This window comes from Lipotes vexillifer, unplaced genomic scaffold, assembly GCF_000442215.2.
Source record: "Lipotes vexillifer unplaced genomic scaffold, Lipotes_vexillifer_v1.1 scaffold25, whole genome shotgun sequence".
In the NCBI taxonomy this organism is placed as follows: domain Eukaryota; kingdom Metazoa; phylum Chordata; class Mammalia; order Artiodactyla; family Lipotidae; genus Lipotes; species Lipotes vexillifer.
In genome coordinates, this window is record NW_006792881.1 from 1762754 (window position 1) to 1779569 (window position 16816).

At 36.7% G+C, this 16816-nt stretch overlaps 1 protein-coding gene across 2 annotated transcripts in view; it reads right to left on the reverse strand.

The window, feature by feature from the left end:
- Positions 1-9524: 9524 nt before the first annotated feature.
- The window catches only part of KIAA0586 (KIAA0586 ortholog), a 107832-nt gene continuing 100540 nt past the window's right edge, over positions 9525-16816 (reverse strand). For both annotated transcript variants that reach the window (XM_007466046.1, XM_007466045.1), the window contains 2 exons: positions 16684-16749; positions 9525-9676 (listed from right to left, as the gene is read on the reverse strand). In XM_007466046.1, coding sequence (XP_007466108.1) covers positions 9525-9676; positions 16684-16749 — 218 coding nt within the window. The remainder of the gene's footprint in view (positions 9677-16683; positions 16750-16816) is intronic.

The following is a 16816-nucleotide window of genomic DNA, read 5'->3' on the forward strand; positions in this document are numbered from 1 at the left end:
TGATCACTTCCTCAGAGCTCATACAGATTGTTTTCCATAGGACATCATTACAGGATGTCCTATGTGATTGGGAATAACACCACCAATCACTCTATTTTGTTGCATGCAGATATAGCTGAATACTGTAAGAAGTCAATCTAGTGTACTGTCTTATGCTCAACATGCACAAGCCACCTTTCCAAAAGAGACATCATCCACATCTTTGTATGACTCCTAGCTCAGTGACCAGGTTCACCAGAAAAGATATCAGTGTGTGTTTAATTGCAAAAATGGCCACAAATTCTTCCCATCCCATATGCATGCTCCTTTGTATGTGACTGCAGATCTTTCCATAAGGAGATGGAGACTATTTCTCTATTCTTTGAGTCTGGGCCTGGAAATGACTTGCTTTGGCCAACAAGGCATTAACAACATTACCCAAGCAGAGGTTTGAAAACTGCTCGCACATTGGAGTTTGCCCTCTCTTGTGGCTCTTAGGAACCCTCAACCAATATCACGTGAATGAGCTCAGGCTAGCCTGCTAGATGATGGGCCCAGTTACCTCTGTTGCCCTGCCAACAGCCAGCAACTGCCAGATGTGTGAATGAGACCATCAAGTATGAGTGGACTATAAATGCGTGTATAAGGCCAGACAACACCATGAGGAGCAGAGCAGAGCAAAGCTATCCCAGCTGATCCCAGACAAATTGCTCATCCATAGAATCATGAATAAATAAATGGTTGTTTTAAGCCACCTAGTTTTGGGGTGGTTTGTTTTGCAGAAAATACTAAGTGATATAGATGCAAAAATGCTTCAAATTACTGAAAGGAGCCATTTCAGGTCCTCTTGACAACAGCTACAGAAGTCTACCCAGGGTCTAATATGTCATCATGAAAAGGAACTTCCAACTCAGACCAATGGACGTTCACTCCCATGACAGACTGCAAGTTGAGGCTAACCAATGAAGCCTCCAGAAGCAGATGGCTTCAAGGCACAAACAGGTTATCGGAGACCTTTCTGATCAAGCAGACAACTTCAGAAGTGCAAATTCCACCCAAGACAATGAAACAAAACTAGAACTTTATTATATCCAATCAAACCTACTGCCTTCCTTGTAAGACTGTTAATATGTCACTATGGACTACTGATTTCCTTCTCTGCGTTTCCTATGACTCTACTTTTCTTCATTTTCCCCTCCCTTTTCTGAAACAAAATATATTACTTTCTCACCTTGTTTCTAAGAATGTTTCCTCATCTACTAACCTGACCTCTTGCTGGGCCTGTTACCCATTTCCAACTCCAGGGGTCACTCAAATCATAGGAATACCTCTGCTTAACACTAGCAAACAGCCCGTCAAGAGTATGATCTGAACATCTCCTTTATACTTACAATGATTATCTCCCAACCCAGACATTCAGGCTGGTTGTTATAATTATATAGAATTACACACAGCCAATATTTTATCGAGAGAGAAAAATCAACCCAATCACCTTTTAAAATAATCCTGAGTGTCTATGGTACTTTCATAACCCATGCAAAGAGGAAATAAAAATACTTACCAAGCTTACCAAGAAATCCCATTAAACTATCCCCATGGTAGAAATACCTCCTCACTTGATACTTATTCCTAATGTAACATCTCGTGAAAAATAGAAAAGAAAAATATATCTTCATTCAGGAAAAGCAGGCTACAAAGTGTCGACTGAAATCCTTATCACTGTTTGTCATAATGATTCAGGGAAAAAGACATACACTTTCAACTCTTTACATATAGATCATATCAATTGTGCAGCGCCAGGCCTGTTCTTTATCTGTGACCTCCATGCATACCAAGAACTATTCCTGGGACTTCTTACCAGTTCCCTTCAAGATTTTAAATCCTGTTCAGTCTCACTATCTGGGTCTCTTCAGAGGTCTCATAGAAGCGACCTCCCAGAAGTTAGAGGAGTCTATTGATTTGCTTGAGGGTTTTTACCTAGGTTAGGGGTCCCTGAATTTAAGAGATGTGTAATTTATCCCTTACTTTGGTTGAAACTATTAAATGAGACCATTCACACTATAATAATCCAGCAAAAGAGGTTTGATTTGTTTGCTTTCCATCACACAGCTTTACAATATTTATTGGCCTCACCAGGGGGACATCTGCACTCTAGCTAATATTTCCGATTGTTTCTAGGTAAACACTTCAGTACAAGAAGAAATAATACCTTTAAAAAGTACAGGCACAGGAACTTCCCTGGTGGTCCAGTGGTAAAGAATCCGCCTTCTAATGCAGGAGACACAGGTTCGATCCCTGGTCGGGGAACTAAGATCCCACATGGCCGCGGGACAACTAAGCCTGCAGGCCACAACTAGAGAGCCCACGTGCCACAAAACTACAGATCCCATGTGCTCTGGAGCCTGTGCACCACAACTAGAGAGAAGTCTGCACACCACAATGAAGAGCTCGCACGCCGCCAACGAAAGATCCCGCATGCTGCAACAAAGATCCCGCATGCTGCAACTAAGACCCAACACAGCCAAAAATAAATAAAATTAATTAATTAATTTTTTAGAAAGTACAGACACAGGTTGATTACTCTCAAAGGTTTGACAGTCTGAGACTTGGAATCTATTCTCCTGGCATGGGCTAGGTCAAGTAAAAAACTGGCCTCCTGAAATTTTCTGAACTGTAATGATGGGATTTCTCATTATAATATTCATTTTTTCCAATGCATCTGTACGAGAGTTTTAAAAACTGCTGTGTAATTGATGTTAGGTGACCAAATGGTGATTCCATACTAGGAAGAGACGATTCCTTGGTCAACCTTCATTCTCCAGGAGAGGCAGATGACCAAAGGGAGAGAATGACGAATCCTGAGATGGCTACCCAGCCTGGGCCATAAGTATCCATACCGCACTGTGTGCCCAACAGCCCTCAGAGTTAATTTTTGTTAAACAGATATATATATGGATGTATAGTAGAAAAGAATATTTCAGTGGGTTTCTTCTTAGCAACATCACAGAAGTTCAAGTTACTCATTTATAAGGAAATGATGGCTTCAGGACATGTTTTAAAAGTTGTTTCAAAAAATGTTTCAACTACAGAATTATTCTTGGATCGGGGGCAGTAATCCACCACAAACTAAGAAATGCTATTTTATTTATTTTTTAGAAAAATGTTGAGCTTTTAATAGAAAAACTAAAAACTTTTAAATATATGTTTAATATTTTAAAAGAAAAATTAAGAGATCAGAAATATGCAAGTGATAAGAAATATACTGATGTAATCATCTTTTGAAAATAAAAACATTTTTTCAAGATTCTATTAAAATGCACAGAAAGCAAATTTATTTTAGGATTTAAACCATCGAAACATTTAAAATACCTGTTACCCTGGCATGTAAGCCCAACAATAGTAACAGCCTTGATCTTGATAGAGTCTACTTATTAACAGCATGTCTTTTAAATAGTTCATTCTGGAAGATGGAAATTATAAAAATAAAATGAACATTTTAAAGCTTGTAACATCAAAATTACCATTTACTTTTTTTTTTAATTTGTTTTTAAACCATTTACTTTTACTTACATAATTTTACTCCAAGAAGTTTGAGGTGCTTGGCAGAATATATACAGATGGAAACTTGGCCAGAAATAATCCTATAAACAAACAAAATACTGATGAAAAGATACTAAACTTTTTTTTTTTAAAGAAAAGCTCAAGTACATACAGAGCGGAATAAATCAAAGATTATACTTCTACCTTAAACTAGAAAAGGCAGGTTTTCTGATTAGGGTGAAAAAACTACCAACACCTTTAAATAAAAAATGCTTTTGCTAAAAAGCAGTTCTAAGAAGGAAGTTTATAGCGATATAAGATTACCTCAGGAAACAAGAAAAATATCAACCTAACCTTACACTAAAGGAACTAGAGAATGAACAACAAACAAAACTCAAAATTAGTAGAACGAAAGAAATAATAAAGATCAGAGCAGAAATAAATGAAATAGAGACTAAAAAACTCGTAGAAAAGACCAATGAAACTAAAAGCTGATTCTTTGAAAACATAAACAAAATTGCTAAATCTTTAGACAGACTCATCAAGAAAAAAAGGGAGAGGGCCCAAATCAATAAAATTAGAAATGAAAAAGAAGTTACAGCTGACACCACAGAAACACAAAGGACCATAAGAGACTACTACAAGCAACTGTACACCAATAAAATGGACAACCTAGAAGAAATGAACAAATTCTTAGAAAAGTACAATCTCCCAAAACTGAACCAGGAAGAAACAGAAAATATGAACAGACCAATTACCAGTACTGAAATTGAATCACTAATTAAAAACTCCCAACAAACAAAAGTCCAGGACAAGATGGCTTCAAGGATAATTTCTACCAAACACTTAGAAAAGAGTAAAACACCTATCCTTCTGAAACAGTTCCAAATAATTATAGAGAAAGGAACACTTCTGAACTCATTCTATGAGACCACCAACACCCTGACATCAAAACCAGACAAAGATATCACAAAAAAAGAAAATTACAGGCCAATATCACTGATGAACTTGTCTGCAAAAATCCTCAACAAAATACTAGCAAACTGAATCCAACAATACATTAAAAGGATCATGTGCCATGATCAAATGGGATTTAATCCCAGGGATGCAAGTATTTTTCAATATCTGCAAATCAATCAATGTGATACATCAATTAACAAACTGAAGGATAAAAGCCATATGATCATCTCAATAGATGCAGAAAAAGCTTTTGATAAAATTCAACATCCATTTATGATAAAAACTCAAGAAAGTGGGCATAGAGGGAATATAACTCAACATAATAAAGGCCATATATGACAAACCCACAGTTAACATCATACTCAATGGTAAAAAGCTGAAAGCATTCCTTCTAAGATCAGGAACAAGACAAGAATGCTCACTCTTGTCATTTTCATTCAACATAGTTTTGGAAGTCCTAGCCACAGCAATCAGAGAAGAAAAAGAAATAAAAGAAATCCAAATTGGAAAGGAAGAAATAAAACTGTCACTGTTTGCAGATGACAGGACATTATACATAGAAAATCCTAAAGATGCCACCAGAAAACTACTAGAGCTCATTGATGAATTTGGTAAAGTTTCAGGATACAAAATTAACATATAGAAATCTGTTGCATTCCTATACACTAACAACAAAATATCAGAAAGAGAAATTAAGGAAACAATCTCATTTACCATCACATCAAAAAGAATAAAATACCTAGTTCTTTTCTTTAGTTCTTCGCAGAACTAAAAGAAAAACATTTTAATTTGTATGGAAACACAAAAGACCCCGAATAGCCAAAACAATCTTAAGAAAGAAGAATGGAGCTGGAGGAATCATACTCCTTGTCTTCAGACTATACTACAAAGCTGCAGTAATCAAAACATCATGGTACTGGCACAAAAACAGCCATATAAATCAATGGAACAGGAAAGAAAGCCTATGCACCTATGGTCAATTAATCTATGACAAGGGAGGCAAGAATATACAATGGAGAAAAGATAGCCTCTCCAATAAGTGGTGCTGAGGAAAATTGGACAGCTGCATGTAAATGAGTGAAATTAAAACATTCTCTAACACCATACACAAAAATAAACTCAAAATGGATTAAAGACCTAAGTGTAAGACTGGGTACTATAAAACTCCTAGCAGAAAACATAGGCAGAACATTCTTTGACACAAATTGCAGCAACATCGTTTTGAATCCATCTCCTAAAATAATGGAATAGAAACAAAAATAAACAAATGGGACCTAATTATACTTAAAAGACTTTGCACAGCAAAGTAAACCATAAACAAAACGAAAAGACAACCTACAGAATGGGAGAAAATACTTGCAAACAATGCAACCAACAAGGGATTAATTTGCAAAATATACAAACAACTCATGCAGCTCAATATCAGAAAAACAAACAGGGCTTCCCTGGTAGCGCAGTGGTTGAGAGTCCGCCTGCCGATGCAGGGGACATGGGTTCGTGCCCCGGCCCAGAAAGATCCCACATGCCGCGGAGCTGCTAGGCCCGTGTGAGCCATGGCCGTTGAGCCTGCGCATCCAGAGCCTGTGCTCCGCAACAGGAGAGGCCACAACAGTGAGAGGCCCATGTACCGCAAAAAACAAACAAACAAACAAAAAACAACCCAATCAAAAAATAGGCAGGAGACCTAAATAGACATTTCTCCAAAGAAGACATACAGATGGCCAATAGGCACATGAAAAAATGCTCAACATCACTAATTACTAGAGAAATGCAAATCAAAACTACAATGAGGTATCATCTCACACCGGTCAGAATGGCCATCATCAAAATGTCTACAAATAATAAATGCTGGAGAGGGTGTGGAGAAAAGGGAAACATCCTACATTGTTAGTGGGAATGTAAACTGGTGCAGCCACTATGGAGAACAGCATGGAGGTTCCTTAAAAAACTAAAAATAGAGTTACCATATGATCCAGCAATCCAACTCCCAGACATGTATCTGGAAAAGATGAAAACTCTAATTCGAAAGATACATGCATCCCAATGTTCACAGCAGCACTATTTGCAATAGCCAAGACAAGGAAGTAACCTAAATGTCCATCGACAGAGGAGTGGATAAAGAAGGTGTGGTATATACAATGGAATATTATTCAGCCATAAAAAAGGATGAAATATTGACATCTGCAGCAACATGGATGGACCTAGAGATTATCATACTAAGTGAAGTAAGTCAGACAAAGACAAAATGATACCATTTATATGTGGAATCTAAAAAAATGATACAAAATGAACTTATTTATAAAACAGAAATAGACTCAAAGACATAGAAAACAAACTTATGGTTACTAACAGGGAAAGTGAGTGGGGAAGGGACAAATTAGGAGTTTGGGATTAACAGATACACACTACTATATATAAAATAGATAAGCAACAAGGACCTACTGTATAGCACACAGAACTATATTCAATATCTTATAATAACCTATAATGGAAAATAATCTGAAAAAGAATATAAAGTATATATATAAACTATATATATAGTATAACTGAATCACTTTCGTCTACACTTGAAACTAACACAACTTTGTAAATCAACTATACTTCAATTAAAGAAAACAGAAGCAGGTGGAATAAAAATATTTTAATCACAATAATTAAAATCATTTAAAATGCTTTTGCTAAAATTAAGAAACATCTTTCCCAAACAGAAAAAGTCCTGAAAACCAGAAACTGGGGTGGGGGGTGGGTAATGTTTAAAATGAAGCAGCACTTAGAAACATTTCGGCAGCTTTCGTATATCAGAGACTTGTAAGTGAACATCAAAACCAAATTATGATCCACAGAACAGCATTTTTCTTCTTCTTGTTGAATGGGAACTATTACAAGCAGGCATGGCTAAAAGGCCATAGCAAAGAAAAATAGGTTCTAAAGTGAAACCTAGAGCATTTCAGTAACCAAATATCTGAATGAGGCTTGAGGAGCTGTGACATAAGAAGAAACATGTGTGGACACATTTCTGAGCTTCCACAGGTTCTTGAATCTTCTATCTTCAGTGAGAAAAAACACTCAGACTCTAAGTTTCCCCGACAATGGGTCCTACTAGAAGTTTAAGGAATTCTAAATTGCTCTCCAGTAATTCTCAACCTTGAGTGCACATTAAAATCATCTGGGAAGGTCTTTCTTCTTTTTTCATACCAATGCCTGGCTCCCACTCAGATCAATTAAATCAGAATCTCTGGATATGGAAACCAGGCATTTTTAAAGCTCCCAGAGGTACTACTGTGCAGCCAGGGCTGAGACTCACCAGAAAAATGCTGAGAAACGTCAAGGATGAGTATAGTTACTGTGTTTGAATTTTAGTTGTCACAGAAAAAATTTTTCAGAGAGATAAATGTCTTTGCTAATGCTAGGCTGCCCTGCTTCTTATATGCTTACTGTCCAGTGTAGGATCCTTGTTAAACCCCTCAAGATAATGACATCCACCATTAATTGAGCACTTATGTGGTGCCAGGCACCATGGTGGATGCTACCCCCAACATAATTGATAATCCCCAGTATCCTGCAAACCAGGTATTAAATCCATTTACCCAGGCAGCTGTGAAGGAGGGATTTATTTGCCCCATCACAGACCAAGGTGAAGAAACTGCAATTAGAATATACATGTGTCTGATTACAAAGCCATGTTTTATTTTCTTTTAATTTTATGTATTTACACTTTTAAAGTTAATCCAATCACATTCAGAGGTTTATACACTATAAAGATTTATAAGGTGTACATGTAAGGTATATAAAAATCCACAGTAAATACAGTCATACCTAACTCCTATCACTCAACCTCTCTATCATCTAGCCACTCAATCTCCCTCCTTGGATACCAAGTTAGCTGTTTTTTGTCTATCCTTCCAAAGATATTTAATGGATACATAAGCAAATATGTGTATGTAAGCATATGTGTATGTATGTGCCATATATTTGGATTCCTCCCCACCTCATTTTAAATGATGGTAGCATAATTCATACACTGTATTGCACATGGCCTTTTTCACTTTAACAATATATCTCAGATATGTGGTATACATATATATATATAAAATGGAATATTACTCCGCCATAAAAAAAATGAAACATTGCCATTTGCAGTAATGTGGACAGACCTAGAGATTATTATGCTTAATGAAATAAGTGAGACAAGACAAATACTGTATGACACCACTTATATGTAGAATCTCAAAAATAATACAAATGAATGTATATAGAAAAGAGAAACAGACTCACAGACATAGAAAACAAACCTGTGGTAACCAAAGGGGAGAGGGAAGGGAGGAGGGACAAATTAGGGGTTTGGGATTAACGGATACAAACTACTATATATAAAATAAATAAGCAACAAGGATTTACTGTATAGCACAGGGAATTATACACAGTATCTTATAATAACCTATAATGGAATATAATCTGCAAAAATACTGAATCATTATCCTGTGGACCTGAAACTGACATAATATTGTAAATCAACTATACTTCAATTTTAAAAAATCAATGAAAAAAACCCCAAAAGACCTCAGAGATAATTCTATATCAATACATAAACATTTTTAAATGATTTTTTGTGCCACCTAGTATTCAGTTGTACTATCACTTTTTTAATCAGTTCCTTACTGAGAGATATTAGATTGCTTCCAATTATTTACTCTTATAAAAAATTTGGAATGAATAACCTTGAGCAACTTAATTTCATAACTAAGTACAGATAATTATATCTGTAGAATAAAGTTTTAGATGTCAAAAGTTATGCCCTTTCCACTATTCTACGCTGCCTCAGGATTCTAAGAAATAACACAGACTCATGAAGATATCCATTTAAATTATTTTATTTAAAAATGTTACCTAAATACCCAAATTACACTTTTCATTTTAATAAAAAATTAAAAATTATTTTTCTGAATATGTTGAAGGACCAAAATAGTCTGAGAGATAGTTTTATGCCAGAGAAAAATGACCTCAAAACCAGTAGCACAAATACTGTACTGGCTCTCACTTCACATTCAGAAGGTATCTGTTCCCGAGGACTCTGTGTCCCCCTGGACAGTGCTGATGCTCAGAGACTCAGAGCAGTCCTCCAGGTTCACTGAGGGTGGTGTCACGGACATCTTGGCAGGTGATGTCTGCGAAGTGAAGAGTGGAACTGCTTTACCACCTGTAAAAAGGAGAAACTCCTTCAGCTAAACAAGTGTACCTGAGTATTTACGTGCCTTAAACTTTCCTATATAATACTGGGGATCAAAAAAGGATTGCATTTGCGATAATTTCTTTTCTCAAGGTGCTCAGAACTTGTCACAGAGGTAAAATACACCCTCCTTTCCACTCCCACCCCTGAACAATTAAGAGACAACATTTTAAAAGTATATGTTATGATCTGAATGTTTATGTCTCCCCAAAATTCATATGTTGAAATCCTAATGCCTAGTGTGGTGGTATTAAGAAGTGTGGCCTTTGGGAGGTGCTTAGGTCATGAGGATGGAGCCCTCATGAATGAGAGTAGTGCCTTTATGAAAGAGGCCCCAGAGTTTGCTAGCCCCTTTGACCATGCTAGTCCTTCGACCATGTGAGGACACAGAAATGAGGAAGAGGTACCTTGATTCTGGATGTCCAGCCTCCAGAACTGTGAGAAATAAATTTCTGTTGTTTAAAAGCCACTCAGTCTATAGCATTTTGTTATAGTAGCCTGAATAGACTAAGACAGTTTTCAAGTGCCCAAAGCTGTGGTACAGATGATAAATGCTAGGTAAGACCAAGTCAGGGAGGCAGTTTGAAATGAAGAATTCATTAATATGTTTTAAAAAACCCAGAGTTGACTACATACATATATATATCTGCATATACCCTAATTCACTCCTCTAAGTTTAAAAAGCACATTGCCTAAGAGCATAAAGAATGCCAACTTGGTACTATTTAAGACCACAAAAATCCTCATTTCAAATTTCATGTACTTACCATATATGTATAATAATAAGCATCTTAAAAGTAAATTATCCTAAATAATCTTAAAGACATCTCTGAGCCAAGAGTCATAATAATTTTTCTAAAACTCCTTTATACTTTTAAAATAGTTGCCACAGTAATAAAGTGAAATTTTCCATCAAGTTTTTATAGGGACCACAGTAAAAGTAGTCAGTTTTGGAGATTCAATGATGACTCAATCACAGCTGTTCAAGATGATCAAAATACTTGTAAAAGAAAAATTCATTTCATTTTAGGAAGTCTAACAAAGACTTTTAATATACCATTCCTTTTTGTTACTTGTATCAATTTATTTTTAATAAAAGAGGAACATGAAATAAGATTTCATATAATTATAGCAGTACTACAAACTGTAATGCAACAGCATAATCCTTTAAGAAGAAAGCAATTATTATATCAATTTAAATAGAACAAATATTTTAAATAGGAAAAGACTTGTTGAAATTTAGCTCTGACAGGATATGATAAAAACTAAAATTAAGAAACTTATTGTTTATAAACTTATGGTTTATTCAGTACTTGTAGTCTCTGTGTCTGGAATGATGCCAAACACATTTTAAATGCTGAAAAAATATATATTAAATAAACATTCAAGGGACTTCCCTGGTGGGGCAGCGGTTAAGAATCCGCCTGCCAATTCAGGGGACGCGGGTTCGAGCCCTGGTCCGGGAAGATCCCACGTGCCGTGGAGCAGCTAAGCCCGTGCGCCACAACTACTGAACCTGTGCTCTAGAGCCCGCAAAACACAACTGCTGAAGCCGGCGCACCTAGAGCCCGTGCTCTGCAACAAGAGAAGCCACCACACTGAGAAGCCTGCACAACGCAACAAAGAGTAGCCCCTGCTTGCTGCAACTAGAGAAAGCCTGAGTGCAGCAACAAAGACCCAACGCAGCCAAAAATAAAAATAAATTTAAAAAAGAAATAAATTAAAAAAAAATAAACAATAAGAATTTCTTTTTAAAAATCTTCATAGGGGCTTCCCTGGTGGCGCAGTGGTTGAGAGTCCGCCTGCCGATGCAGGGGACACGGGTTTGTGCCCCGGTCCGGGAAGATCCCACATGCCGCGGAGTGGCTGGGCCCGTGAGCCATGGCCACTGACCCTGCGCGTCCCGAGCCTGTGCTCCACAACGGGAGAGGCCGCAACAGTGAGAGGCCCGCATACCGCAAAAAAAAAAAAAAAAAAAAAAACTTCATAGGACATAAGCATTGTTTAAATATTCTGACATTTTACAAAGCTGTGATGCAGAATATACAAAATAACCAAGAGAAGTATCCAAGATCAGAGCTTACCTCGTCAATAAAGTAAAAACCAACACAGGATATAACTAAGGCTTGAGAGCAAAATTAATTTTCAACCTGTAAAATTAAATGTTATCTTCCCCCAATTAAGAAAAATTCCATTCCTTGCATTACCTATATATCTGTCAAAAACTACACTGATGCCAGATACTCTTCTTTTCTTTGTTATCCAGTTTCACAAAACTGCTTTACATGTGCCTTTATTTTCTACTCTGCACATTAAATTACTGATTAAATTGTTCAGTGGTGTAACAAGAGCTATAACTACTTTTTATTTTGGACCTTGAAGAAGTTTCCAAGTCTCAAGGAACATATTAAATTCAATTATTGTAAAGTTATGCTATTTCTTATAGTTACTGCCTTAGATTTATACAGCAATTAAAAGTTTGCTAAGATCTTTTGCCCGTCATATTATCTCATCCTAACAGTAACTCTGGGAGGCAGACAAGGTAAAGGTAACTGAGACACAGAGATGTCAGAGTGGGCTTTTCCGAAAGCATATGCTTACTAACTAAACATCTATACAAGCCTACTGTATGTGTGGAGCTAAGATGGTGTTGAGAAGATGATACACAGGGGAAAAAGAAATCGTCCTCATCTTCAAGAAGCTTAAAACCTAGTAGTGGAGATAAACATGTAGAGGAATATTTGGTTTAAATTAGGTGGAAGTGGCAGGTGAGCTAGGACTTAAAAGATGTGGAAGGCAATGAAGAAAAAGAGGACAACAAAATAAATGATGACAGAAATAAGAGAAGGACAAAGAAAGGTGAATAAAGAGAAAATAGAGGAACACAAAAGGGAAGTGTCAGATACGTAGGAAGAGACCCAAGAATGAAGAGTCACACAAGAGTCACACAAGGTTTTCAAAAGAGTCTAGTATAATTCACCTAGTTCGTAACTGGTAGAGCTGAGACTACAACTCACTGCTTTTTGCCTGATACCAAATACCTTAATTATCCACATAAAAAATTAGTACTTTTAAAGGTTGTTGAGGGAAATTCCGTTTTAGTAGTGGTATGTAATGGTAGGGGCAGCTAAGGAGAGGAGCAGTGATGAAGTTTCAAGCACAAGTCCCTTTATGATCAGTCAAGTCTGGGGTCCAAATGAGGTCTATTGTTCAGTCACCTAGGAATGGTCCCATCAAGACTGTCAGTGTGAGGTTTTCGTGTGGGAAGGAGTAAAAGAGGAAGGGGGAGGAACAGAGCCCTATTATGGATTCCATAATAGGGCAGGGCTAGGCTCATCCATTTGTTAACTCAATAAATATCAACTGAGCACCTATGTGCCAGGCACTGTTCTAGACTCTGGTGATTTCGGCAGTGAAGAAAACAAAGGCTCTAATCTCACTGACATCATATCCCAGCTGGATGTGAAGGGCAAATGACAAACAAGTAAGGAAACAAACATATATTATGTCAGGCGGTGATGAGTGCTATAATGAAAAATAGGTAAGGGGTCCAAGGGAGAATGAGTGATAAGGGACTTTTGGAAAGTTACATAACTTCTCTAAACCCTCATTTCCTCATCTACAAAATAAAGGTAAGAGTACCTACCTCAGAGGGTTTTATGCGGATTAAATGGGATAATGCATATAAAGTGTTTTGAACAGTGCTGGCAAATCAAAAGCACTTAAAACAGATTAGCACTTACTTTTATGGAACTGGAAAGAAATTATCCTAAGAGGCAATGACCCTCAGAGTGGGCCGCAAAAGGCAGTCGACTTAGGAGAGAGGGATAAGAATGTGTCACTGAAATACACTAAGGAAAAAACCCCACAGCTTTAGAAGGCCTCCAAATAATTATGCTACTTTTAACTCTAGTAACTGAGTTGTTTTTGGTTGTTTTTTTTTTTGCAGTACGCGGGCCTCTCACTGTTGTGGCCTCTCCCGTTGCGGAGCACAAGCTCCGGACGCACAGGCTCAGCGGCCATGGCTCATGGGCCCAGCCATTCCGCAGCATGTGGGATCTTCCCGGACAGGGGCATGAACCCGTGTCCCCTGCATCGGCAGGTGGACTCTCAACCACTGCGCCACCAGGGAAGCCCTAGTAACTGAGTTTTAATCAATGAGTTATATCAATAAAATGCATCACCTTATCTAAAGGTGTTTGTTAATGTACATTTTGGAAAGGTTTTTTGAAGCGCTCATTTACACAAGCTAAACAGTCACAGTTTTAGAGCTTTAAAAGAGAACTTTTTAGACTGGAAACATTTTTCAAAAGCATCACTGTTAACAGGCAAAAAGAGTCACATTCATATGCAGTTATGGTCCTCACAGAGTTTAATTTGTTTTTAAAGAAAAGACATAATATCTTAATAAATCATCATTAAAGCAAACATAAATTTTCTACCTATATTAAATGCAGTTTGATGCTTTCAAAGTTTGACTTTTTAACTTTCCACAGTCATGTCATTACTCTATGATGTAACTGTTTCAACAGCTGTTTTCAGATTTGTTTTTAAAAAAGGGAGATTATTCCTTGATTCCGTGGGTAGGCAGTACGTCATTTAACCTGGCATGCATTTAAGCAGGAGATGTCACTGAGCGAGACCATGTATTTGAAGCATCCTAAGTCGTATTTGTAAAACTCTTTAGGCATTTGAAATTCAATTTTTTTGCTTTAAAAGTATTTAAAATTCATAAAGAAATTTTGTTTTCTATTCTTTGATTGTAAGACTAAGGAACAGAACAGCTAAAACTAATTTATTCTAAGTAATAAAGTAAGAATACAAGATTTTTTATGTCCATTTAAGAATTTGCCTTTATATCACATGTGTATGTTTAAAAATACATACACAAAACTTTCTAAAAGCTTTTTAGGTTTGGATAATCCATTTCATCAGCAGGTTTTAGATTCTCACTCTAATCTTCAAACAGTTGGTAACCCATTATTATGTCTCTGTTATTTGCAAACTGAGAGGAATCCAAACAAAGTATTCTCTCCTAAAACAACAGGAGGCAAGCAGAGAAAAGAAGTAAAAAATTCCTCAGTAACTTCACAGAAGAATGCAGCACCGCACACTCCTCACTCAGATTCAGTAACTGCACATGGCATAAGCCACATAAACTTATGGGATTATTCTATGAGTTGACAAATAGATAGTATAGTGACTTTAAATTGCCTGCATTTGGGTATTTCTACATGCAGATCAAGATGAGTTTCTTATACACTGCACATTTAAAAATAAAATTAAAAAGGAAACAAAGGTAATAATCTTTAATCAAGTACCCGAAGGATCTGAATCCAGAGTCCATGGATGGGTGACCCAGGATCTATTTGTGAATACCCTGAAACCATATGCAAATTATTTTCATATAAGTACAGTTTGGAAGGGAGGCAGGTAGTCATAGCTATCAATGTCTCTAAGGGGTCTGCGGACCCTAAATACTCAAGAACATGTGCAGATGAATTACACTCTCTGAGTTGTTTTCCCAGCTGTAGTGGTGAAATACAGGGGTTCCTCTCCTGTTAACTGTGGATGCCTTATTCTCTGAAGGCAATGCTACTGCAGCACTTTGGAGACTGCACTGTAATTATTTATGTGTCTGTCACTTCCACTGGACAATATATTCCTTAAGAGCATGGACTGCAACTTACACTCATTGTCTTCCGAGTGACTAGTACAGTAGGTACACACTAAGTATCTGTGACCTTATCTCTTGTATTACTGTTATTTGCTTGTGCGTCTGTTGCTCCTGTTAAATGTGCCCCATGAGGACAACAACTTTGTCTTGTTTACGTCTGCATTCTACAAAGTTGTAGCATAATGCTAGGTACACACTGGGCCTTAAAATGATTGCTGAACCAAACTGATTTGTTTCTACCTAGAGAGTCTGTGGTTCCTTACAGCTACCAGCTTGCTTAGACTCATCCAGTCTTTAAAATCAACCCTGAGTTCCAGCAAAACAGTTGCTTCCCAGATGTCTATGAAAATGTTACAGTATTTCAGCTGTGTTTTACTGAGTTCTTGAAGCATTTTTTCCTGTCCACCGTGGGTTCATCTACTCTTGCTTAAATTCCTTGTTTAAGCAGCTGCTAAACTATCCTGCTGTATTCAATTCTCCTCACATACTTAACCCAGCCCTACAGATTTTGCAACATCATAGCTTCAGTGCTTGAGAACAAATACTACAAGCCTTGATGAAGAAGATGCCTGGTCATTTGATGTTAAGTATATAGTATGTAAAATGAGATTTGCCTCCGCTTTACAGAATTAGTCAGTATTAAACATTTCTTTCCTTACTTTCATGTTTAAAAGAGTGATTTAAAATGTTTCTATAGTCTCATCCCAAAATGTGTTTTAGAAATAAACACCCTATTACATTTTTTAAGTTTACTATTGCTTCTGTTTTTTAAGTGAGTTGACAAATGCTTATTTTAAAATTTATAATTTAAGATAAAAATACAGCAGTTCCTATAGGAAGAATAAATGTATTGGCACCTGTAAAAACAAGTCCAAACCTTTTTTTCTCCAAAAAGCAATAGTTAACGTGAAAGATTTGTTTCTTCTTATGCCAGGTTCCAGCTGCTTCACTTTGTTTAAAACTGACTTCAAAGTTTAAACAGTGTCCTGTCCCAACAAATAACCTCCCCCAGATGGAATTATTTCGAGTACTAGCCTCAGTGCTCTGAATACCACACCTGCAGCCTTTTAATTCAACATTTTATAAACTTTCCAAAAGGAAATGATAGATTTTTTTTTTGTCTCCTAACTTTTGGAGAGTTGAGTTTAGTGCATGAAGGGAGTTCTATACCTGGGGTAAGTTTATAGATATTTTAAAAGAACAAAAAATTGGAATTATTTTCTCTACTGTGTTGATTATTATGAGAGAAAGAAAGAAGGAAATGAAAAAAATCTGAAACTTTTAAAGTAAAAAATCTTACCTGTAAATATGGATGCCAGGTACAGATTGGGCTCAATTTGTGTCTGATCCATATCACCTGGTGAAGCTACAGTTAAAAAAATTTTTTTCATAAGAAAATCAGTTAAGCATAGAAATAATCATGATTCATTCCT